General features: G+C 51.6%; 2 protein-coding genes and 1 pseudogene across 11 annotated transcripts; 1 reads left to right on the top strand and 2 right to left on the bottom strand.

Annotated features, from left to right (window-relative positions):
* Positions 1-718: 718 nt before the first annotated feature.
* Positions 719-7,376, bottom strand: LOC144337995 (uncharacterized; annotated as a pseudogene).
* Positions 7,377-9,768: 2,392 nt separating this feature from the next.
* CTF2 (cardiotrophin 2) lies at positions 9,769-16,395 on the top strand. Its single transcript, XM_001103395.5, has 3 exons — positions 9,769-9,784; positions 12,535-12,671; positions 15,822-16,395. Exons 1-3 carry the CDS (start codon positions 9,769-9,771, stop codon positions 16,278-16,280), a joined length of 612 nt encoding a protein of 203 aa, XP_001103395.4. The 3' UTR covers positions 16,281-16,395.
* A 671-nt stretch (positions 16,396-17,066) lies between these two features.
* Positions 17,067-25,303, bottom strand: CTF1 (cardiotrophin 1). 10 transcript variants are annotated; one of them, XM_077985990.1, is made up of 4 exons: positions 25,218-25,303; positions 21,054-21,172; positions 20,715-20,955; positions 17,067-18,550 (listed from the first exon to the last, which is right to left on the bottom strand). In XM_077985990.1, the coding sequence occupies exons 3-4, from the start codon at positions 20,868-20,870 to the stop codon at positions 18,089-18,091; spliced, it is 618 nt and encodes a 205-aa protein (XP_077842116.1). In that variant the 5' UTR covers positions 20,871-20,955; positions 21,054-21,172; positions 25,218-25,303; the 3' UTR covers positions 17,067-18,088. The 10 variants fall into 10 exon arrangements, with proteins under 10 accessions (XP_077842116.1, XP_077842117.1, XP_077842120.1 ...); XM_077985991.1 differs by lacking the exon at positions 25,218-25,303 and adding an exon at positions 24,508-24,573; XM_077985994.1 differs by lacking the exon at positions 25,218-25,303 and adding an exon at positions 24,508-24,564 and having other exon boundaries at positions 21,054-21,169.
* Between the last annotated feature and the right edge of the window lie 31 nt (positions 25,304-25,334).

The raw sequence follows: 25,334 nt of genomic DNA, 5'->3' as shown, positions 1-25,334 counted from the left end.
CGCCCGGCTAAGTTTTTGTATTTTTAGTAGAGACGGGGTTTCACTGTGTTAGCCAGGATGGTCTCGATCTCCTGACCTCGTGATCCGCCCGTCTCGGCCTCCCAAAGTGCTGGGATTACAGGCTTGAGCCACCGCGCCCGGCCTCTCTCACCTTTCTAAAAGGTCTCTATTTAAATGCCACTGTCAATCCCAGCACTTTGGGAGGCCTAGGCGGGCGGATCATGAGGTCAGGAGTTCGAGATCAGGAATGGCCAGTATGGTGAAACCCTGTCTCTCCTAAAAGTACAAAAATTAGCTGGGCATGGTGGCATGTGCCTGTAATCCCAACTACTTAAGAGGCTGAGGCAGGAGAATTGCTTGAACCCAGGAGGTGGAGGTTACAGTGAGCTGAGATCGTGCCGCTGCACTCCATCATGGGCGACAGAGCAAGGCTCTGTCTCAAATAAATAAATAAATATGTCACTGTCCTGGCCAGTTGCAGTGGCTAACACCTATAATCCCAACACTTCGGGAGGCCAAGGTGAGAGGATAACTTGAGACTAGGAGTTGAAGACCAGCCAAGGCAACATAGCGAGGCCCCATCTTTACAAAAATACAAAAATTAGCTGGACATGTAGTCCCAGCTACTTGGGAGGCTGAGGGGCAAGGATTGCTTGAGGCCAGGAGATTGAGCCTGCAGTGAGCTATGACGATGCCACTCACTGCATTCAAGCCTGGGTGACAGAGCAAGACCCTGCTCCTGGACATATTACTAAGTGCTTTCAGCATTTCATTTGATCCTCATAAAAATCTTATGAAGGCCGGGCATGGTGGCTCATGCCTGTAATCTCAGCACTTTGAGAGGCCAAGGCAGGTGGGTCACCTGGGATCAGGAGTTTGAGACCAGCCTGACCAATATGGTGAAACCCCGTCTCTACTAAAAATAGAAAAATTAGCCAGGTGTAGTGGTGTGTACCTGTAGTCCCAGCTTTTTAGGAGGCTGAGAAAAGAGAACTGTTTGAACCTGGGAGGCAGAGATTGCAGTAAGCCAAGATCGCACCACTGCACTGCCGCCTGGGCAACAGCGAGACTCCATCTCAAAAAAAAAAAAAAAAAAAAAAAATCTTATGAGGTTGAATTCCATTTTAGAGACGAAACTGGGACCTTCAACTGTGCAGAACGGATGAGTGGTACTGCCAGAATTCAAACCCCAGACTCCCGAACTCATGCTCAGAACTACTACAACGTTCACAAATGGAGCAAATCCAGTCTTGTGTGCATTTAGTTTGGCATAGCAACAACACCACATTTCTCAGGCAAAATGGATTTCCTGCTTCTCTTGAAAAATCCTGAAATCTAGTCCAGGACCGTGGACAGTATTTAAAAAAAGAAAATGAAGAAAAGGCCGGGCATGGTGGCTCACACCTGTAATCCCAACACTTTGGGAGGCCAAGGTGAGTGGATCACTTGAGGCCAGGAGTTCAAGACCAGCCTGGCCAACATGGTGAAACCCCGTCTCTACTAAAAATACAAAAATTAGCCGAGCGTGGTGGCATGCATCTGTAGTCCCAGCTACTCAGGAGGCTGAGGCACGAGAATTCCTTGAACCTGGGAGGCAGAGACTGCAATGAGTGGAGACAATGCCACTACACTCCAGCCTGGACAACAGAGCGAGACTCGGTCTCAAAAAAAAAAAAAAAAAAGGGCTGGGTGCGGTGGCTAACACCTGTAATCCCAGCACTTTGGGAGGCCAAGGTGGGCAGATTACCTGGGGTCGGGAGTTTGAGACCAGCCTGACCAACATGGAGAAACCCCGTCTCTACTAAAAATACAAAATTAGTCAGGCATGGTGGCGCATGCCTGTAATCCCAGCTACTCAGGAAGCTGAGGCAGGAGAATCACTTGACCTGGGAAGGCAGAGGTTGCAGTGAGCCAAAATCGCGCCACTGCGCTCCGGCCTGGGCAACAAGAGTGAAACTCTGTCTCAAAAAAACAAAAAAGAAGAAAAAGAAGGCTTTTATAGCTTCTGCCTAGAAGTGACACATGTCAATTCAGCTCATATTTTATTGACCAGTCAAACAGCTAACCCTGGCCAGGCAAAGTGGCTCATGCACATAATCCCAACACTTTGGGAGGCCGAGTTGGGCAAACCCAGGAGCCCAAGGCCAGCGTGGGCAACTTGGCAAGGCTCTGTCTCTGCAAAAGAATACAAAAATTAGCCGGGGTGGTGGCACACATCTGTAGTCCTAGCTACTCGGGAGGCTGAGGTGGGAGGATCGCTTGAGCCCAGGAGGTCCGGGCTGCAGTGAGCCATGATTGAGCCACTGCACTCCAGCCTGGGCGACAGAGCGAGACCTTGTCTGAAAATAATACAGAGATAGCCGTAACTAAAGGGGTTAGAGAAGCCAACTCTTGCCACATGCTTGGAAGGAGAAGAACTGGAAAACTTGTGGACAGCCCTTATCACAAGCACAGCTTCCTGTGGTTCCCAGGGGAAGTTAGTGCCGCCGGATGGAGGCTTTTTCTGGCATACCACCCACTGCAAGGCGCCCAATAATTGAACTCTTGTTACGTGGGATGGCGACATCCATATAGAACAGAGGAGTCTGATTGACACTGACCAAGGTGGGCGAGTGAATGGAAAATGCCTCTGTGAGAAGCTCAGGGTCAGCCTTGGGATCAGCAATCACTAAAAAGCCAAGCTCCCCAAGTTGCAATGGATCTGGTTACTGAAAACCCCAGAAGTGAAGTGCCCAGCAGTGTGTATGGCTTCAGGTGGCCGAGGAACACGTTAGCAGACTTCACTGGCCAGTGATCCTGGGGGAATGGATGGCATTGATGGCTGGGTTTGGGTTTATTTCCTTTTTTTAGACAGGGTCTTGCTCTCTTGCCCAGGCTGGTGTGAAGTGGTGCAGTCATAATTCAATGCAGCCTCAACCTCCTGGGCTCAAGTGATCTTCAGTCTCTGGAAGTGCTGGGATTATAGGCATGAGCCACCACAGGAGGCCAATAGCTGGGTTTCTACTGGCAAAATTTAAAAAAAATCAATCAGGTATGGTGGTGCCTGCCTGTAGTACCAGCTACTCGGGAGGCTAGGGTGGGAGATTGAGCCTGGAAGGTCAAAGCTGCAGTGAGCCACGACTGAGCCACTGCATTCCAGCATAGGGAACAGAATGAGACCTCATCTCTAAACATAAAAAAATATAAATAAATAAATATTAAATGGTAGTTGGCTACCATTGAAAATATTTAAATATCAATCTAAGATTAAATACTTTAAAAAGTCTGAGGTACAGAATGGAATATACTATACACGTTATGAATACTAGTAAATTAAAAGTAGCAATATAATGAAGAAAAATCTGGGTGTAGGGAAAGAGTGAAGAAAATGTTAAAAATTAATAGCAACTGGGCTGGGGATGGTGGCTCACTCACACCTGTAATCTCAGCACTTTGGGAGGTCAAGGCAGGCGGGTCACTTAAGCCCAGGAGTTCCAGACTAGCCTGGCCAAGATGGTGAAACCTGGTCTCTACTAAAAATGTAAAAATTAGCCGGGCGTGTTGTCTCATGCCTGTAATCCCCACTACTCGGGAGGTTGAGGCATGAGAATCTCTTGAACCTGGGAGGCGGAGCTTGCAGTGAGCCGAGATCACGCCACTGCACTCCAGCCTGAGCGACAGAGTGAGACTCCTTCTGAAAAAAAAAAAAAAAAAATGCACAAAGGCAGGACTTGAACGGAAGCCCACTGCCTCCTAAATTGCTGGGTTTCCCAAGAATTCAGCTTCTAGTGTGACCAAAACAAAGATAAAGACAAGTCGGCCTGCAGGGTGGGACACAAAGGGGGTAGAGGGGGGCGAGCTGCTGACCTCTGACTTCTGTCTAGACAGATGCCTTGGACAACAGAGCTGGGCCTGGGGTGAGGCTAATTCCTCCAGATGTGAAGAAACACCTTAGAGGGGCCGGGCGCGGTGGCTCACACCTGTAACCCCAACACTTTGGGAGGCCGAGGCAGCCGGATCACCTGAGGTTAGGAGTCTGTGACCAGCCTGGCCAACATGGTGAAACCCTCTACTAAAAATACAAAAATTAGCCGGGCGTGGTGGTGGGCGCCTGTAATCCCAGCTACTCAGGAGGCTGAGGCAGGAGAATCACTTGAACCTGGGAGGTGGAGGTTGCATTGAGCCAAATTGTGCCACTGCACTGCAGCCTGGGAAACAGAGCGAGATTCTGTCTCAAAAAACTAAACTAAAATAAATAAATAATGAGTTTATCCCTCATGGTTTGCAAATCTTTTTTTTTTAACTTGGAAGAATCTTACAGGAAATATTATTTATAGTGAAGAAACATTTATCTGAAGTTCCACAGTTCTTTCAGTTAAACTTCTATTTCTATTCGTTTTGTTAAATTCAAATAAAGTTAAATGTAATTTTAAAAATATGATATCTAGGCCAGGCACGGTGGCTCAAGCCTGTAATCCCAGCACTTTGGGAGGCCGAGACGGGCGGATCACGAGGTCAGGAGATCGAGACCATCCTGGCTAACATGGTGAAACCCCGTCTCTACTAAAAAATACAAAAAACTAGCCGGGCAAGGTGGCAGGCGCCTGTACTCCAGCTACTCGGGAGGCTGAGGCAGGAGAATGGCGTAAACCTGGGAGGCGGAGCTTGCAGTGAGCTGAGATCCGGCCACTGCACTCCAGCCTGGGCAACACAGCGAGACTCCGTCTCAAAAAAAAAAAAAAGATATCTAGTATTAATTGATTGTCATAAAATCTTTTTCTGTTTATCTGATCAGATGTCTGGAATGATGCTCACTAAATGTTAACACAGTCATAGTTATTTCTGGGTGGTGAAATAGGGAGGTTTGTTGATTTCGTCTTTGTTCATTTATGATCTGCTTCAAGTTTTCAAATGAACAGGTATTTAACAATAACGATAAAGTTACTAATCTTTTTTTTTTTTTCTTTTTTGAGACAAAGCGTCCCTCTGTCGCCCAGGCTGGAGTACAGTGGTGCCATCTTGGCTCACTGCAACCTCTGCCTCCCAGGTTCAAGCAATTCTCGTGCCTCAGCTTCCTGAGTAGCTGGGATTACAGGTGTGTGCTACCAGGCCTGGCTAATTTTTTGTATTTTTAGTAGAGACGGGATTTTGCCATGTTGGTCAAGCTGGTCTTGAACTCCTGGCCTCAAGCAATCTGCCCGCCTCAGCCTCCCAAAGTGCTGGGATTACAGGCATGAGCCACTGCACCCAGCCCCTACCTTTGTTCATCACTAGCTTGGACAAGTTCCTTAGCTTCTCTGAGCCTCAGTTTGCTCCCTTATCTGGAAACTGGGATAATAATTCCCACTCACAGGTTCTCACTGATTCCACCCATCAAGTGCCCTGACCCCTACTATGAGGCCCCTCCTGGGCCTGTCAAGGGTTGCCCCAGTAACACATAATGCCCCCAACCAATGGCAAAGGCTCAATGTCCCACAAGCCTGTGTCTGGACCCCAGCCCTATGCCCTGGCTACACATGTGCTCCCAAGAGATCTGGTACCTTTGCTCAAGCATGACCCAGTGTTGTCCAGAAAACCACAGTGGGGCCCATTCAGAACAGAGGCAAATGTGCTGGGCGCAGTGGCTCACACCTGTAATCTCAGCACTTTGGGAGGCTAAGGCAAGGGGATCACTTGAGGCCAGGAGTTCAAGACCAGCCTGGGCAACATAGCCAGACTCCTGTCTCTACAAAAAATAAAAATATTAGCCAGGCAAGGTGGTGTGCACCTGTAGTCCCAGCTACTCAGGAGGCTGAGATGGGAGAATTGCTCGAGCCTGGGAGGTCAAGGTTTCAGTGAACTGTGATCACACCACTGCACTCCAGCCTGGGTGACAGAGTGACATCCTGTATTTAAAAAAAAAAAAAAAAAAAAAAAAAAAAAAGGCCAGGCACGGTGGCTCACACGTGTAATCCCAGCACTTTCAGAGGCTGAGGCGGGCGGATCACAAGGTCAGGAGTTCAAAACCAGCCTGGCCAACATGGTGAAACCCCATGGTGAGACATCCAACCTGGGAGACAGAGTGAGACTCTGTCTCAAAAAAAAAAAAAAAAAAAAAAGATGAACAAAGGCAGGTCTTGAACCAAAGCCCACTGCCTCCTAAACTGCTGGGATTCCCAAGGTATCAGCTTCTGGTGTGACCAAAACAGAGATGGAGACAAGTTGGCCTGCAGGGTGGGGCACAATGGGGGTAGAGGGGGCAAAGCTGCTGACCTCTGACCTCTGCTGAGACAGATGCCTTGGACAACAGAGCTGGGTCTGGGGTAAAGATAATTCCTCCAGACGTGAAGAACACCTTGAGGGGGCCGGGCGCGGTGGCTCACGCTTGTAATCCCAGCACTTTGGGAGGCCAAGGCAGGAGGACCACTTGAGGTCAGGAGTTTGTGACCAGCCTGGCCAACATGGTGAAACCCCGTCTCTACAAAAAAATACAAAAATTAGCCAGGTGTGGTGGCATGTGCCTGTAATCCCAGCTACTCGGGAGGCTGAGGGAGCAGAATCGCTTGAACCCAGGAGGTGGAGGTTGCAGTGAGCTGAAATCATGCCATTGCACTCTAGCCTGGGTGACAGAGCAAGATTCCATCTCAAAAAAAAAAAAAAAAAAAAAAAAAGGTGGCTCAAGTCTGTAATCCCAGCACTTTGGGAGGCCGAGGAGGGCGGATCATGAGGTCAGGAGATCGAGACCATCCTGGCTAACACGGTGAAACCCTGTCTCTATTAAAAATACAAAAAATTAGCCGGGCGTGGTGGCGTGCGCCTGTAGTCCCAGCTACTCGGGAGGCTGAGGCAGGAGAATGCTGTGAACCCAGGAGGTGGAGGTTGCAGTGAGCCAAGACCGCGCCACTGCACTCCAGCCTGGGCGACAGAATGAGACTCCGTCTCAAAAAAAATAAAACAAAAAACAAAAAAACACCTGGGGTGGGGGGCAGAGACAGAGAAAGGGAGGGAAGCCCCAGAGAGAGGCGAGTGGTGGTGGGCTCTGGTGGGATTAGCCTGCCCTCCCAGGTGAGGCCTGCCCCATGTACACTGTCCACCTGTGAATAGTACCAGATCAAGTATCCACCTCACTCTCCCCTCCTCTCCCTCCTCTTCCACCTGCTCCACTACCATGGCATGGCCCATGCCTCCGTGCACCCATTCAATGGGCCTCCTATAATCCCCTGACATCACCAACTGCCTGGCACAGGCCCTGCCGGCCAGCCCTGGCAGCCCCCAACCTTGGAGAGCCTGTTTAAGACCCCTCACCTCAGAATCCATCTTTTCCTTCAACCTCCTCCCTCCTTCAGCTCACAGTTCAGATCTGGAACCCCACAGCCAGCCCCAAGCTGGGGACAGTAGTCTAGCCTCTGTTGTGTGACTCCAGGTAAGTAGCTGCCCCTTTCTAGGCCTCAGGCTCCTATCTAAGTCTTCCCAACATCCAGCTCATCGCATCAACCTGTCTGGGCTTCTTCTCAGCACCATGTCACTTTAGGAAACCTTGCTGTTTGTTAATTCACATGTTTCGTGCCGGTCTCCCCCACTGGACTGTGTGCCCGTGAGGTAGGGACCTTACCTGCCTTACTATTCACCCTGGTGCTGGCACACAGTAGGTGCTCTGTTAATACCTACTGGGGTCAGGTGCAGTGGCTCACACCTGTAATCCTAACATTTTGAAAGGCCAAGGTGGGAGGATCACTTGAGCCTGGGAGGTGGAGGCTACAGTGAGTTATAATGGTGCCACTGCACTCCAGCCTGGGGAACAGAGCAAGACCCTGTCTCTCTCTCTCTCTCTCTTTTTTTTTTTTTTTTTTTTGAGATGGAGTCTCGCTCTGTCACCCAGGCTGGAGTGCAGTGATGCGATCTCAGCTCACTGCAACCTCCGCCTCCCTGGTTCAAGCAATTCTCCTGCCTCAGCCTCCCTAGTAGCTGGGATTACAGGTCTGTGCCACCACACTCGGCTAATATTTTTGTATTTTTAGTAGAGACAGGGTTTCACCATGTTGGCCAGGCTGGTCTCAAACTCCTGACCTCAAGTGATCCACCCGCTTCAGCCTCCCAAATTTCTGAGATTACAGGTGTGAGCCACCACGCCTGGCCGACCCTGTCTCTTAGAAAAACACCTGTTGGCCAGGCATAGTGGCTCATGTCTGTAATCCCAGCTGACATTTGGGAGGCTGAGGCGGGCAGATCATGAGGTCAGGAGTTCGAGACTAGCCTGACCAACATGGCGAAACCCCGTCTCTACTAAAAATATACAAGTTAGCCGGGCGTGGTGGCACTTGCCTGTAATCCCAGCTACTCAGGAGGCTGAGGCAGGAGAATCGCTTGAACCTGGGAGGCGAAGCAGAGGTTGCAGTGAGCTGAGATCATGCCACTGCACTCCAGCCTGGGCGACAGAGTGAGACTGTCTCAAAAATAAAAAAATAAAAAAATAAAAATAAAACACCTCTTGAGTGACCGTGTGGGCCCCTCTGCCTCCAGGTCACTACCTGAGCAGGAAAACTAGGGTGGAGCAGGATTACAGCCTGCTCGGGTGGCAGTCTGACCGATCAGTGCCTGACTCAAGGGGTGGGCAGGGAATGAGAACTGAACATTGGCTCCACGATGGAGAGATTGAGGAAGCACTGGAGAAAGACCAGAACCCAGCATCTGCCTCTCTGACCCTGCCCCTCTGCTACAAGGCTTCCCCAAGGGACAGGGTCTCACGTGTGTGTGTGTAAGTCCAAGTGTGTTGTGACTGGGCAAAGGGATGAGATCTCCTAGTGTATCAGAGGCTGAGATGTGGCCAGATCCCATGATCCCTGGTCCCCACCTCTGCGTGCATCTGTGAACATGAGGTGTGTGTCCCACGTCTGCTCTGTGCAGGTGCCTCTGGCTGGGCCCCCAGGGATGCAGTATGGGTTCTCCTGTGTACATGCATGTGTCTGGCACTGTGTGTGTGATGTGTGTAGGCCTGGCATGATCTCACATATAAGTGGCCACGCCTACTAAAGTGTCAGTTCCACGAGGGCATGGATTTTTGTTTGTCTTGTTCCATGCTCCGTCCCCAGCACTTAAAACAGGGACTGGTGTACAAACAGGGCCCATAAACCCTGAATGAATGAGCGCATGAAAGTGTATGCCCATGCCTGTGTGTGCCCACATGCCAATGCGTGTGTAGACGTGTGACTGTTCCTGTGCCTAAGGGTGCACCTGGGTGTGGATGATGATGTTGCTCACACACCACCCCCCTGTCCTTTTTCCAAACTCCTTGGGAGCCCGGGTTGAGTGCCTGGGTCCCTGTGGGGCGGAGCAGGGGGAGGCCTCCTCTGGGAAACTGGATCCCAGGACATGCAGAACAGCAGGGAGTGGGGTGGCCCCTTTGTCCCAGGATAATCCCCATCACGCCCTTGCCCCCTCCCCCCCAGCCACCAGGGTTTAGGGTCGAGTTTGGGACCTGGAGGGGTCTGGGGGTCCCATCTGTGTCCCCTTTCCTACCCGTTTCCTGCCTCTGGGGCTTCTGCGCCCTAGTCCCAGGCCTCACCGTGTTGAATGTATGTCCCCCTTCTAGGTTCTCCCACCCGCTCCCTGTTCTGACTGGTGGCCAGGTCTGTCTCTCATACTTTGCCAGGGCCCTGCCTGCTCCTGCCCCTCTCCCCAGGTTGTGACTCCCTCCCTCCCTCTTGGGCCACCCTGGGGCTCAGCCCCAGGTATAAAGACACCTGAGGGGCAGAAGGACAGGTGTCCTGAAAGACCCAGAGGCTGCAAAGAGGAGGAAGCTGAGGAGAGAGCATGAGCTGTCCACTGGGTGAGTGAGAGGCAGGGGCGCCAGGCCCCAGAGACACACGAGGCGGGGGACCCACAGAGCCCCTCCTCTTTCTGACTCAGGTGTCTAGCTCTCTTTGCACCTGCTGAAAACCTCCAAATCCTCCCACATCAAGGCTTCCTTCATCATTAATTTGACAAATATTTATTGAATGCCTCTCATGTGCTAGGTACTGTTTGAAGCATCTGGGGAGACAGCAGTGAACAAATAGACAAAAATCCATGGCCTCATGGAAATTTCATTCTGCAGACACACAATACATGTGTCTTATTAGTAATAAGAAAACTGTAAAGATAGTGTGACAGAAAGTGGTGTAGTGATCTAACTGTGGCTTTTTTTGTTGGTTTGTTTGTTTTTTCAGACAGGGTCTTGCTCTGTGGCCCAGGCTGGAGTGCAGTGGCAGAATCTTTGCTCATTGCAGCCTTAAACTCCAGGGCTCAAGCAATCCTCCTGCCTCAGCCTCCTGAATAGCTGGGACCACAGGTGCACGACACCAGGTTACGCTAATTATTTTTTTTTTGAGATGGAGTTTTTGTTCCATTGCCCAGGCTGGTGTGCAGTGGCATGATCTCGGCTCACTGCAACCTCCGCCTCCTGGGTTCAAGTGGTGATTCTCCTGCCTCAGCCTCCCGAGTAGGTGGGATTACAGGTGCCCGCCACCAAAGCTGGCTAATTTTTCTTTTGGTAGTAGAGATAGGGTTTCACCATGTTGGCCAGGCTGGTCTCGAACTCCTGACCTCAAGTGATCCACCTGCCTTGGCTTCCCAAAGTGCTGGGATTGCCGGTGTGAACCACTGCAAGCCTGAAGTTCGTCGAATGAATGAGTGAAATGGTCTTCCCTCTCAGGCTTCTCTGAGTTGCTCCTGAACTCTGGGAACTCAGGAATGTGAAAAGGGGGATGAAGGAGGCCGCCCTGGGTTTGTCTCTCATCTCCATTGCTCCTGGGTGGTGACCTTAGGTTATTCTCCTCCTCTCTGAGCCTCACACTGTTGGTGGGAACATAGACTGGACCAGATCTATTTTTTCTTTTTTTGAGACGAAGTCTCACTCTACTGCCCAGGCTAGAGTGCAGTGGCATGAGCTCAGGTTACTGCAACCTCTGCCTCCTGGGTTCAAGCGATTCTCCTGCCTCAGCATCCTGAGTAGCTGGGATTACAGGCATACACCATCAGCTAATTTTGCATTATAAGGAGAGATGGGGTTTCACCATGTGGGCAAGGCTAGTCTCGAACTCCTGACCTTGTGATCTGCCTGCCTTGGCCTCCCAAAGTGCTGGGATTACAGGCATAAGCCACCGTGCCCGGCCTTTTTTTTTTTTTTTTTTTTTTTTGAGACGGAGTCTCACTGTGTTGCCCCGGCTGGAGTGCAGTGGCTTGATCTCGGCTCACTGCAACCTCTGCCTCCCAGGTTCAAGCAATTCTCCTGCCTCAGTCTTCCAAGTAGCTGAGATTACAGGCACCTGCCACCACGCCCGGCTAATTTTTTTGTATTTTTAGTAAAGACAGGGTTTCACCATATTGGCCCGGCTGGTCTCAAACTCCTGACCTCGTGGTCCGCCCACCTTGGCCTCCCAAAGTATTGGGATTATAGGCGTGAGCCACTGCACTCGGCTTGGACCTGATCTTTGAAAGGACAATTTGGCAGCATCTATTTACATTTAAGATAAGCAGGTGGAGTGGTTCACACCTGTAATCCCAGCACTCTGGGAGGCCGAGGCATGAGGATTGCTTGAGGCCGGGAGTTGGAGACCAGTCTGGGCAACATAGCGAGATCCTGTCTCTACATAAAATTTAAAAAATCAACTGAGTGTGGTGGTATGGGTCTGTAGTCCCAGCTACTTGGGAGGCGAAGGTGGGAGGATCGCCTGCTCCCAGGAATTCGAGGCTGCAGTGAGTTATGATCACACCCCTGTATTCCAGCCCGGGTGACAGAGCAAGACACCATCTCTGAAAGAAGGAAAAAAGTCACACTTGCTTTGGCTGCCTTTAAAGCATAGAGCTAGCAGGATTTCCTGTGGGATTGGGTGTGCAGAGTAAAAAAAAAATGAAGCATCGGCCGGGCGCGGTGGCTCAAGCCTGTAATCCCAGCACTTTGGGAGGCCGAGACGGGCGGATCACGAGGTCAGGAGATCGAGACCATCCTGGCTAACACAGTGAAACCCCGTCTCCACTAAAAATACAAAAAAAATTAGCCGGGCGTGGTGGCGGCGCCTGTAGTCCCAGCTACTCGGGAGGCTGAGGCAGGAGAATGGCGGGAACCCGGGAGGCGGAGCTTGCAGTGAGCTGAGATCCGGCCACTGCACTCCAGCCTGGGCGACAGAGCGAGACTCCGCCTCAAAAAAAAAAAAAAAAAAAATGAAGCATCAAAGAGCACACCATGACTTTGGCCTGAACAATTGGAAGAATGGAAATGCCTTTACCTGAGACAGGGGAGCCTGGGAGAGGAGGGGCTTGGGGGGAATATTCAAGAATTAAACCCTGGATATTTTGGGTTTGAGATGCTTACTAATATTCAAGTGAAAATGTCAAGTAGCTGAATTGAATCAATGAGCCTGGAGTTCAGAGTGTTCTGGGCCGGGATAATCTACCTGCAGGAGGGTTTGTCACTGACTTGGATACGCAAGATCGCTGTAGCCCACAAGGGATGGGACCTTTTCCTGAGTTGTGGAGATGAATGAATGAATCGCAGGCAGGGTCGGGGCCATGGTGCTGACCTCTGACTTCCTCCGCCAGCCCACCTCTGCCTGCTGACCCTGCTGTCGCCACCCCTCAGCTCAGCAGCCCCCATCTCCCCGGCTGAGCCCATCAGTCAAGCCTATAGCCTGGCCCTCTACATGCAGAAGAACACGTCAATGCTGCTGCAGACTTACGTGAGTGACAAGGGTCATGAGCAGGGGACGAGGGGAGAGGGACGCTGCCTCCCTGGCCCTACCATGGGTAGGGTGAGCAGAGCAAGTCCAGAAGAAGGCTCCTCCGTGGCCCAAGGAGACAGGGATGCCTGTAACACTCTAGTGTTCACTAGAGCCACACTCACTCTTGCCACTGATGTCACTAGTGCCTGGGTGACCTTAGGCAAGTCATTCTTCCTCTCTTGGTCTCAGCTTCCTCATCTGTAAAATGAGATGCTGAACGTGCCTTTGCTGACCTCCCAGGACTGTGACAGGGTTCAAAGGACACACCGAGAGAGAAGGGCTTCACACAGCCACGTTTAATTCCCCACCATTCATGCTGTGTGATTACCTGGGCCCATGCCTGCTTGGAACTCTATCCCCAATGTCTGTCACCCAGGCTGGAGTGCAGTGGTATGATCTTGGCTCACTGCAACGTCCACATCCCGGGTTCAAGTGATTCCTGTCCCTCAGCTTCCTGAGTAGCTAGGATTACAGGTGCATATCACCATGCCTGGCTAATTTTTGTATTTTCAGTAGAGACAGGGTTTCACCATGTTGGCCAGGCTAGTCTTGAACTCCTGGCCTCAATTGATCCACCTGCCTCAGCCTCCCAATGTGCTGGGATTACAGACGTGAGCCACTGTGCCTGTCCTTTACCTCCATTTTCTTACTGACTTTTCAAACAGTTCTAGGAGGTGGAATTATAATCCATTTTGCAGACGAAGAAACTGAGTCTTAGAGGGGGGTAATAATTTGCTCGAGGTCACAGAGCTAATAACTGGCAGTGCCAGGATCTGAAACCAGGTCTGTGGAATTTCCTCCCCCTTCCATGGCCTCCCACACTGTCTGGAAGTTAAAGCTGGAAGCCTGCTGTCTGAGTCTGACCCACAGCTGTTTTTGTGTTTGGCCCACACATCTCCTGTTCAAAGCTTGAATATGAGTGGAATGCCTCTCCATAGCAGGCACAGGGATACTGTTGGTCAAAACTCCCACCTGGCATCGTAGTCCTGCCTTCTTCACAACTTACACGATCTGCATGGCCCTGGAGCCCCTGACATCTGGAGCTCTTTCTCTGGGCCAGATTTCTGGCCCCTGTGAAGTTACTGAACCTTTTGACCTAGTTTCTAGTCCCACAGCTGTCACTATTCCCTGGACAGCCTTGGGTACCCTAAGCCTCAGTTTTTCCACTTGTAAAATGGGGGTGTGGGACCAGGCAATCTGCCAGTTAGGACATCTATCAGTGTGCACTAAGGTCCCAGGGCCAGGGGCTGTGGCTCACACCTATAATCCCAGCACTTTGGAAGGCTGAGGTGGGAAGATCACCTGAGGTCAGTAGTTCGAGACCAGCCTGGCCAACATGGCAAAACCCCCTCTCCACTAAAAATACAAAAATTAGCCAGGTGTGATGGCACACGCCTCTAGTCCCAGCTACTCAAGAGGCTGAGGCAAAAGAATCTCTTGAACCCGGGAGGCAGAGGTTGCAGTGAGGCCAGAATGCACCACTGCATTCTAGCCGGGGTGACAGAGTGAGACCCTGTCCCAGAGGGAAAAAAAAAAAAAAGATTCTGGTGATCTTACTTTGTGGAAATAAAAACTTTGATGGGGAAGGTTCTCAATTAAATGTAATAATATTAACAAATATTTACTAATGATTGTAATAAAATTAACAGGCCAGGCACGGTGGCTTACACCTGCAATCCCAGCACTTTGGGAGGCTGAGGAGGGTGGACCACTTGAGGTAAGGAGTTCGAGACCAGCCTGGCCAACATGGTGAAACTCCATCTCTACTAAAAATATAAAAATTAGCCAGGCGTCGTGGCGCACACCTGTAATCCCAGCAACTCGGGAGGCTGAGGCAGGAGAATTGCTTGAACCCGGGAGGCGGAGGTTGCGGTGAGCCGAGATCGCACCATTGCACTCCAGCCTGGGTGACAGAGCAAGACTCCATCTCGGGAAACAAATAAAATAAAATAAAATAAAATAAAATAAAATAAAATAAAATAAAATAAAATAAACAAACATAACTAAATGCCATAAATAAAAAAGATTACCAGGCTGTAACTACATTGTCAATAATATACTTGGTTTAAAATATTACAGTAGGCAGGGCATAGTGGCTCGTGCCTATAATCCTAGCACTTTGGGAAGCTGAAATAGGTGTGTCACCTGAGGTCAGGAGTTCGACACCAGCCTGACCAACATAGTAAAACCTGGTCTCTACTAAAAATACAAAATTAGCCAGGTGTGGTGTGGCGTGTGCCTGTAATCACAGCTACTTGGGGGGCTGAGGCGGGAGAATCGCTTGAACTTGGGAGGCAGAGGTTGTAGTAAGTCAAGATTGTGCCATTACATTCCAGCCTGGGCAACAAGAGTAAAACTCTGTGTCAAAATAAATAAATAAATAATAAAAGAAAAGAAAATATTACAGTAAATAATGTAATCATAGTGTTCATCGATTGATATTAATATGAATATATTATTAATTAATGATGGCTTATCATACCCTTATTTTATATCAGATACTGTATTGTATATTAGACTCTGTGCTAAGTGCTTTTTTTTTTTTTTAGAGTTTCACTCTGTCGTCCAGGCTGGAGTGCAGTGGTACAATCTCAGCTGACTGCAACCTCTGCCTCCTGGGTTCAAGCGATTCTCGTGCCTCAGCCTCCCGAGTAGCTGGCACAGCAGGCATGCATTGCCACAGCTGGCTAATTTTTGTATTTTTATTAAAGACAGGGTTTCGGCATGTTAACCAGGCTGGTCTCGAACTCCTGACCTGAAGTGATCTGCCCACCTCGGTCTCCCAAGGTGCCAGGATTACAGCTGTGAGCCACCATGCCCGGCCTGCTAAGGGCTTTATTTATATTATTTCCTATAATCTTCATATTAACACTGCCAGGTGGGAATTTCTGAAGCTTGTGACTCCACGTTGCACAGCTAGCATGCAGAGGATGACACACCTGAGCCTCCTAGGGCCCTTGCCCTGTGTCAGGACATCCCAGCAACTCCCTGAGACGCAGCAAATGACGACTCCTGGGAAGAAGCCAGTCTCAGTGGGCAGGCGTGAATTCAGAGTCCCAGGCACCGCTCCCGTCCCCTCACTCCTGTCTCTCTCTGTCTCTCCTGCAGCTCCAGTACCAGGGTAGCCCCTTTAGTGACCCTGGCTTCTCGGCCCCTGAGCTCCAGCTCAGCAGCCTGCCTCCTGCCACTGCCTTCTTCAAGACCTGGCGCACCCTAGATGATGGGGAAAGGCTGAGCCTTGCCCAGGGGGCCTTCCTGGCCTTGACCCAGCACCTCCAGCTTGTGAGGGACGACCAGAGCGACCTGAACCCTGGCAGTCCCATCCTGCTGGCTCAGCTCGGGACTGCAAGACCGAGGGCCCAAGGCCTGCTGGGCAACATGGCCGCCATCATGACAGCTTTGGGGCTGCCAATGCCCCCAGAAGAGGATACTCTAGGGCTTGTCGCCTTTGGGGCCTCGGCCTTCGAGAGGAAATGTCGAGGCTACGTCGTGACCCGGGAATATGGCCACTGGACAGACCGAGCTGTGAGGGACTTGGCTCTGCTCAAGGCCAAGTACCCAGCATAGAGGGGTAGGACTTCCTGTTAGAGGCTGCAGCACTTCCTCTTTCACAATGGCCTCTTTTCTGCCTTGCTTATGGGCTAGAAAAAGAGATAAACCTTGTCTAGCAGATGGGGCTTGGGTGCCATGTCTGGGAATATTGCCTGGGAGCCAGGCCTCAATTCCTTATTTCAGGGCCTTCTGGCCCAGGTCCTCTGGCCTGCCTTCCAGGTCTGGGTCAATCTCCATGAATACCATTCCATGGGTTACCCATCTAGTGGTACTGGGTGTCTACTTCCTGGTTGGAAAGATGCACCTCTCCAAAGAGGCTTCACCTGTCACTCTACAGGGAGAGGACAGTTGGTCCCCTTCCTAGGCTCTCCCCAAGACCTTCCCCTTTTTGTAATTTTGGGACAGCCAGGACTGCCTTCCTGTCTCTACCTCATTCCCTTTATGAAGATCCTGCCTTTCTAAGCAGACAGGCTTCCTTCTTCCTGCTGAAGCTCATTGGCTCCCCTCGTTGGCCTGTCTGTCTGGGGCTACTCTTCTACTTCTCATCCTCAGTGGCTTCACTTCCTGATCCACGGAAGCCCAATTCTTGAAGAACTAAGGACTGCATCACATCTGTTTCCTGTTAGGACACATCCACTTCCTGTTCTGGGCTGGCAGAGGGCACCACTGGACGGGGGCTGTCAGCCTCCTATTTATACTGCTGTGCTTCTTGGGCATGTCTGGGTGACCAGCCTGCACCCCAATGGTCCTTTTCTCCCTAAAGCTATCTCCCCATTTTCAACAACTATATATACAGGTAACTTTAGTTTCATTTTTATTTTTAAACATTTTATTTACAAAAATTAATTTATTTTCAGAAATAAAACTCTTTTAAGGTGTTGCTTGTTTTGTCTCCCCACATCTGGTAGGAGGCAGTGGAGGTGTGCAGGGACAGGGCAGAGGGGCTGAAGGAAAGGAAGACATCAAAGGGACAGGGCTGAGGCCCAAAGGGATGGGGTGTGGGAGACTGGGGATCTGGGTGGAGTGAGCCTGAGGAAGGTGGCTGAGATGCGGAATCGCCTTCCCCCAACAAGACCAGCAGGCACGCCCCTGGCCAGGGAAGCACAGAGAGACGGCCAGACAGGGACAGGGAGACAAGGTGTCACCTCCTTGGGATGAGGCTGAGATGTACACATGAGCTCACAGGGGGCCACGGGGAGGCAGGAAGTGGGGATGGAGAAAAACAGAGACCTCCCAAGAGCTGGGTAAAGGGGGAGGCCAAAGGGAACTGAGGCAGGCCCAAGGAAAGAGGGAGAGCGAGAAAACGGTAGACCCAGACGGAGTTACCATGCAGACGTGGAGGGCCCAAGAGTTAAGAGAAGGGGACAGGCAAAGCAAAGAGAGGCCGGGAGAGTGGCTCACGCCTGCAATCCAAGCACTTAGGGAGGCTGAAGCGGGAGGATCGCTTGAGCCCAGGGGTTCAAGATCAGCCTGGGCAACATGGCGAAACTTCGTCTCTACAAAAAATAAAATAAAAAATTAGCCGGCTGTGGTGGCGTGTGCCTGTAGTACCAGCTGCTGGGGAGGCTGAGGCGAGAGGATGGCTTGAGCCCAGGAGGTTGAGGTTGCAGTGCTGGGATCGTGCCACTGCACTCCAGCCTGGGCGACAGACTGAGACCCTGCCCCTCCCCTCCCCTCCCTTCTCTCCCACAAAAAGCAAAGAAGGCCAAGGCAACGGAGACAGTTAAGAGCAGACAGACACCGAAAGCAGCAGAGAAAGACAAAGAAGCAGAGAGAGAAACGGAGCCCAGAGGAGGGAGGCTGCGCGAGCTGCCCCGCCACGCTCAGGCCGGGCCCCCGGCCAGCAGCTGGCCCAGGTCGCCCTCAGTGCGGCTCAGCCACTCGCGGTAGAGGCCGCACACGCGGAGTCCCAGCACCTTGGCGGGGAAGACCCCGGCGGCGGAGGCGGCAGAGGCGGTGGCGGTGGGGGGCTCGGCCCGGGGTCCGCGATTGGCGGCGCCCAACGCGGCCAGCAAGGCCTCTACGGCGGCGCCCAGGGCCCGGGCCTGGCGTGCCGCGTCCTCCAGGCGGCGCAGCAGGCGCTGCGCGCGCGGGTTCAGCTCGGCCTGGCGGCGGCGAACTACGTCCAGCAGCGGGGGCAGCGCGGCCAGCGCCGCCGCGTCCAGCCGCAGCCGCTCGTGCACCGGCAGCCCGGCGTGACTCGGAGCCGGGGCGCTCAGGCCGGCCACCGGCAGCCGCGGCGGTGAGAAGCTGGGCAGCCCGAAGGGGTCTCCCTGGAGCTGCACCTGCGGAGACACGGCCGGCGGGTCAGCGGGGCCCCGGAGCACCGGCTGGGGGCTGTTAACTGGGTTCTCCAACCCGCTCTCTGGGGGCCTCAGTTTCCTCATCTTGCAGATGATAATCCTTCCTAACAGAGCTGCTCTGTTTAGGGCAAAACAAAGTGGCATGCGCTTGACACCAATGCCTGTTTCTTCCCCCCTAAACTGGACCCACGCTGGGCCAGTTTAGGTCAGCACTTTGGGAGGCCAAGGTGGGAGAATCACTTGAGCCCAGGGGTTCGAGACCAGCCTAGGCAACATAGCAAGACCCCAGCTCTAAAAAAAAATAAATAAAATAAAAAAGAAATAGCGGGTGTGGTGGCGCATGTCTGTAGTCCCAGCTATTCCGGAGGCTGAGGCTGAGGTGGGAGGATTGCTTGAGCCCAGGAGGTCAAGGCTTCAGTGAGCTATGATGGCACCACTGCCCTCCAGCCTGGGTGAGAGTCAGACCCTGTCTCAATAAATAAATAAACAGGACCTAATAACAGCAGCAACGTGATAAGGCAGTTATGACCATGTCAAGTGTTCAAGACAGGGCCTGGCCCCAGAAAGAGTTCAGTAAAAATGTCAGCTCTTTTGTTAAAGTTACCTTACAGACCAGAGGTCCAATCCTATCTTCACCACTTACTAGCTGTGCAGTTTGGGGCAAAACCACTTCCCTTCTCTGAGCCTCAGTCTTCTCATCTGTACAATGAATGGGGGAGCTTCCTGTCCTGTCTTCATGGAAATCACATAAGATAGTCCAGAGGCCAAGGGGGCTTCATTCCCTTCCCTATCCTCCTCAACCTCTGTACCTGCATTGAGCAGGGGTTCAATGAATCAACATCATATGAATGAACAAATGAAAGATAAAGGTGGGGTTGGGCATGGTGACTCACACCTGTGATCCAGGCACTTTGGGAGGCCGACGTGGGCAGATCACCTGAAGTCAGGAGTTCAAGACCCACCTGGCCAACATGGTGAAACCCCATCTCTAAAAATACAAAAATTAGCCAGATGTGGTGGTGGGTGACTATAATCCCAGCTACTCGGGAGGCTAAGGCAGAAGAATCCCTTGAACCTGGGGGGAGGAGGTTGCAGTGAACTGAGATCTCACCATTGCACTCCAACCTGGGCCACAAGAGCGAAACTCCGCTTCAAAAAAAGAAAAGAAAAGTCGGGCTGGACATACAGTGACTATAGTGACTTACCCTAGGAAGTGGCAGAGCTGGAATTTGAACCAAAGTTCATAGCAGTACAAAGTTAGTTTTGTTTGTTTTAAATAGATGGGGTCTCACACTGTCGTCAAGGGTGGAGAGCGATGGTTTGATCACACAGCCTCCAGGGCTCAAGCAATCCTCCCCACTCAGCCTCCTGAGTAGATGGAACCACAGGCATGCACCACCATGCCTGGCTATTTTTTTCTTTTTCTTTTTCTTTTCTTTCTTTCTTTTTTTTTTTTTTTTTAAGAGATGAGGGCTCACTGTGTTACCCAGGCTGGTCTCAAACTCCTGAGCTCAAACAATCCTCCTGTCTCAGCCTCCTAAAGCACTGGGATTACAGGCATGAGCCAATGTACCCAGCCCAAAGCTAGTTCTATTATGCCACTATCCTCCCACTATCCGCTGTCATAGTTGTTACATTATTATTTTTAATGTTATTGTTACTGCCCAAGCTCACAGTTAACAAGTTGGCAGACCTACAGTCTGATTCAAAGCTATACCCTCCCTTCACTACATGAGGGTAATTTAGGGAATTATCTTCCTTCCTTGGGCAGGGTCCTCTGTCCAACTAAAGATGTCAGCAGATCCCTGTCTTCTGTAAAAGTGCCCTCTTGGGATAATTGTTGCTCCAGATTGGAACCTCTTCTTGGCTTCCCTGAATATCCCAGATGGGAGAGTTCACAGTTAATCTTGTTTAGCTGCCTCCTTTTACTGTTGGGGAGAGTCCAAGGCCCATGGAGGGGAGGTGTCAAGGTCACACAGAGCCTAGAACCTCGGTTTTCTGAGATACAGATCAGAGTTCTCCTCACTGCCCCAGGCTACCTGGCTACCTCTGACTTAAAGCACCAAAGTCACTTGAGCCCAGGAGTTCAAGACCAGCCTGAGCAATATAGCAAGACCCTGCCTCTACAAAATAATGAAAAAATTACCCAGGCATGGTGGGGATTGCTTGAGCCCAGGAGGTTGAGGCTGCAGTGAGCCATAATGGCACCACTGCACTCCAGCCTGGGCGACAGAGTGAGGCCTCGTCTCAAAAACAAAGCACTGAGGAGGGTGTCTCCAAGCTGGAGAGGACAGAGTGGCATCTGGGTCACAGACAGGGTCCTCTTCCAATTTGCTGTGTGGCCAGGGGCAAGTTGCTGTCCCTCTCAGGAGCCCTGATTTCCACAGCTGGAAAATGAGGTTGAGAGAATGGGTGATCGAGGACCTCTGTGATGTCTGCTCCCATTCCCCCGGCCCCCGGCACCCCAACCCCCATTGCCACTCACATATTCCTGGAGCAGCTGCTCAGCGTATTTGGTGAGGAGGTGCGCAAGGCTGTGTGTCTGACGGATCTTGGCCTCCAAGTGGGGAAGAAGTGAGACTGAGGAATCAGCCTGGGGGTCTTCTGGTGGGAAAGGGGGAAGGAATGAGGATGTCCCAAACTCCTGCTCATTGATCACCTCTCCCAGGCTGGCTCTTCATTCCTGACCCCATCAGGATCTGGCCTATTCCAACTGAGGCAAAATGAGGCACCAGATCTTTGTCAAGCAGGTGGTCTACCTGAAATGTATTGCCTGTCCCCAAATCACTGTTGAAATCCTATTAAAGCCAAATTCAAAGACAGTCATGCCTTGCTTAACAATGGGGATACATTCTGAGAAATGCATCCTTAGGCGATTTCATCGTGGTGCAAACATCATAGAGTGTATTTACACAAAACTAGGTGGTACAGCCTGCTACACGCCCAGGCTATGTGGTGTTAGTCGATTGCTCCTAGGCTGCAGACCTGGACAGCATGTTATGGTGCAGCAGGCAACTGGAACACAGTGGTATTTTTGTATTTTAACATAGAAAAGGGCCGGATGAGATTGCTGATGTCTGTAATCTCAGCACTTTGGCAGGCCAAGGCAGGCAGATTGTTTGAGCCCAGGAGTTTGGGACCAGCCTGGGCAATATAGTGAAACTCCATCTTTACAAAAAATACAAAAATAAGCTAGGCATAGTGGCACATGCAGGTAGTCCCAGCTACTTGAGAGGCTGAGATGACAGGATCACTTGAACCCCGGGAGGTTGAGGCTGCATTGAACTGTGAGTATGCCACTGCACTCCAGCCTGGGCAACAGAGTAAGACCCTATCTCTAAATAAATAAATAAAAACATAGAAAAGCTACAGTTAAAATAAATATATATGTATGTATTTTATTATATATAATATATATCAGTTGGGCGGGGTGGCTCACGCCTGTAATCCCAGCACTTTGGGAGGCCGAGGTGGGCAGATCACTTGAGGTCAGGAGTTCGAGACCAGCCTGGCCAACATGGTGAAACCCTGTTTCTACTAAAAATACAAAAATTAGGCCAGGCGCGGTGGCTCAAGCCTGTAATCCCAGCACTTTGGGAGGCCGAGACGGGCGGATCACTAGGTCAGGAGATCGAGACCATCCTGGCTAACAGGGTGAAACCCCGTCTCTACTAAAAAATACAAAAAGCTAGCCGGACGACGTGGCGGGCGCCTGTAGTCCCAGCTACTCGGGAGGCTGAGGCAGGAGAATGGCGTGAACCCGGGAGGCGGAGCTTGCAGTGAGCTGAGATCCGGCCACTGCACTCCAGCCCAGGGACAGAGCGAGACTCCGTCTCAAAAAAAAAAAAAAAAAAAAAATACAAAAATTAGCCAGGCATTGGGCTCAGTGGCTCATGCCTGTAATCCCAGCACTTTGGGAGGATGAAGTGGGCAGATCATGCGAAGTCAGGAGTTTGAGACCGTGTAATGAAACCTTGTCTCTACTAAAACTACAAAAATTAGTCAGGCATGGTGGCGGGTGCCTGTAATCCCAGCTACCGGGGAGGCTGAGGCATGAGAATCGCTTGAACCTAGGAGGCGGAGGTTGCAGTGAGCTGAGATCGGGTCACTGCCCTCCAGCCTGGGTGACAGACCGAGACTTTGTCTCAAAAAAAAAAAGAAAAAAGAAAAAAAATGGCTGGGTGCAGTGGTTCACGCCTGTAATCCCAGCACTTTGGGAGGCTGAGGCAGGCGGATCACGAGGTCAAGAGATCAAGACCATCCTGGACAACATGGTGAAACCCCATCTCTACTAAAAATACAAAAAAAAAATTAGCTGGACTTGGTGGCACGTGCCTGTAGTCCCAGCTACTTGGGAGGCTGAGGCAGGAGACTCGCTTGAACCCAGGAGGCAGAGGTTGCAGTGAGCCGAGGCCACTGCACTCCAGCCTGGCGACAGAGCAAGACTCCATCTCAAAAAAAAAAAAAAAATTAGCTGGACATGGTGGCATGCACCTGTAATTCCAGGTACTCAGGAGGCTGAGACAGGAGAAGCGCTTGAACCCGGGAGGTGGAGGTTGTAGTGAGCTGAGGGTGCGCCACTGCACTCCAGCCTGGGCAACAGAGCTAGACTTCATCTCAACACAAACGAACAAATACATATATACACACACACATATATATAAATATATATAATTATATATATTATATATACAGAAAATTATATATATACACATATATCAATATATATACACACACAGGGAGAGAGAGAGAGAGAGAGACAGAGTCTCGCTCTTTCACCCAGGATGGGGTGCAGTGGTGCAATCTTGGCTCACTGCAGCCTCCACCTCCTGAGCTCAAGTGATCCTCCCGCTTCAGTCTCCTGTGTAGCTGGGACTATAGGCATGTGCCACCACGCCCAGTTAATTTTTGTATTTTTTGTAGAGACAGGGTTTCACCATGTTGCCCAGGCTAAAAGTGCATATAATCTTGTGGGACCTCCATTGTCTGTACGGTCCACCTGTTGACCAAATGTTGTTATGCAGTGCATGACTGTACTGCCTCCACAGTGCAGCCTCCAGAATCACTCCTTCTTTGTAAATGAACTCCTTCCTTTGACTTAAGGCCATTTGCATGAGTTCCAGGGTAGCTCTTTTAATGGCTTTTCTGTGTATATCTGCCTTAGCCTGAGAGCCCTTTGAGGACAGGGCTTACATATTTCCAACTCAGTGACTGCTAGTGGACTTCGACATTATCGAAGCACAGAACTTCACATCGGAAGGTGCCTTGAAGGCCTGTTTTACAGATAGTGAGACTGACGTCCATTTCCATTTCTCTCCCTGATGCCCCTTCCGTGCGAGGCGCTGGTCTGGCTAGTCAGCGAATCAAGGTCCGCAAGGGCCAGTGTCTGGCGCCCCGGGAGGGACTCCATTTCCCGAAACGCACAGCGCGCTCCAGATGCGCGCTGGGGAATGTAGTGACCCGGTGCCCCGCCCCGCCCCCACCCCGCGCCAGTTTCCCAGCACCAGTCGCGATCCTCAGCAGCCCAGACTTTCGTCTCCTGTTGTCACTTACTACTTCCTGTGACTCCAAGACTGCCTTTCCTTACTCTACCCCTTCCTCCAGTCCCCAGCTCTGATTCTTTCCCGAGACTCAGTGGACGCAGGGGTCCTGCCCCAACCCCGACCCCAGTCCTCCCCATGAGTGTACTCGAACCGTTGATCTAAGTCCTGAGCCCAAGTCCCTGAAACCTCAGCCCCAGGCCTCCTCTAAACCCTAGCGCCTGTCGTTTCTCACAACTCACCCGCTCGCTCGTTACCTGACACCGGAGCCCTGCTCTTCCCCGTCAAGGCCTCTCCCCTCCCGGCCCCGGGGGTGGCGGAGACCCAGACCCCCAGCTCCCAACCCCTCTGACTCCTGCGGCCCTCAGCGACCCGGCGTCCGGTCCCTCAGCCCCTTACCCAGATTTCCCTCCCTCCGGCTCATGCTGGCCCCTGGCTGATCCCGGCTCCCTCCACGCCCCCCTTTGGAAGGGGGAGAAAGGGGAAAGGGCTGGGGGCGTGGCCCGGGCGCAGCCAATCAGAGCCCAGACCCCAAACATTTCACCCTACCCCCCCTTTTCAGACAGGATTCCTTGGCCCTGAGCTCAGTTCCTCGCCCGTGGGGCCTAGTAGGGGAAGGGGCCCGAGCTGGGAGGCAAGTTGGCCGGGTGGACAGGACCTCAGGGCGGGGGTGTCAGCGCCTGGAAGGCAGCCCAGTGTCCTGCCGTGGGCTCAGGCTTGGACTTGAGGCAGGGGCTGCTTTGGTGGGAAAGGTGAGGAGACAGGAGAGGGAACAGCCGGACTGGCAGGACAGGAATGCGCAGGCCCTCTCTCTAGTCTGGGGCGCGGCCTGCGAGAGAGGCCACGATAGGGGCCGTCAGGCTCGGGGCACGCTTGTCCAGACATACATCTCCTGGCATATCTTAGATGGCTTCCAATCTCATTGTCACAACCACCAGAAGGGAGACAGATACACTGCTCTCCTCTCCTTAGCAGGCCTAGTAACAGAATCACACACACACGCCCCCCAGAAGAACAAGCTTCAGAGACCTGGACAGGAAGTCACACCCACGCATCAACCCCATTAACCTGGTGTAGACTGAAAGGAAGGCACATAGGGATGATCATACTTGGTTTCTGGCCCCCCCGAGGGGCTCGCGGTCTGTCGGGGAAGCCCATAGACAATAGCAGCTAATGCGGTTTGTGAGTGAAGACTGGGAGGAGGCCCGTGTGTGTGCGTGCGCGTG

Source organism: Macaca mulatta, chromosome 20, assembly GCF_049350105.2.
Source record: "Macaca mulatta isolate MMU2019108-1 chromosome 20, T2T-MMU8v2.0, whole genome shotgun sequence".
In the NCBI taxonomy this organism is placed as follows: Eukaryota; Metazoa; Chordata; class Mammalia; order Primates; family Cercopithecidae; genus Macaca; species Macaca mulatta.
This window is presented reverse-complemented; position numbering and strand designations above follow the sequence as displayed.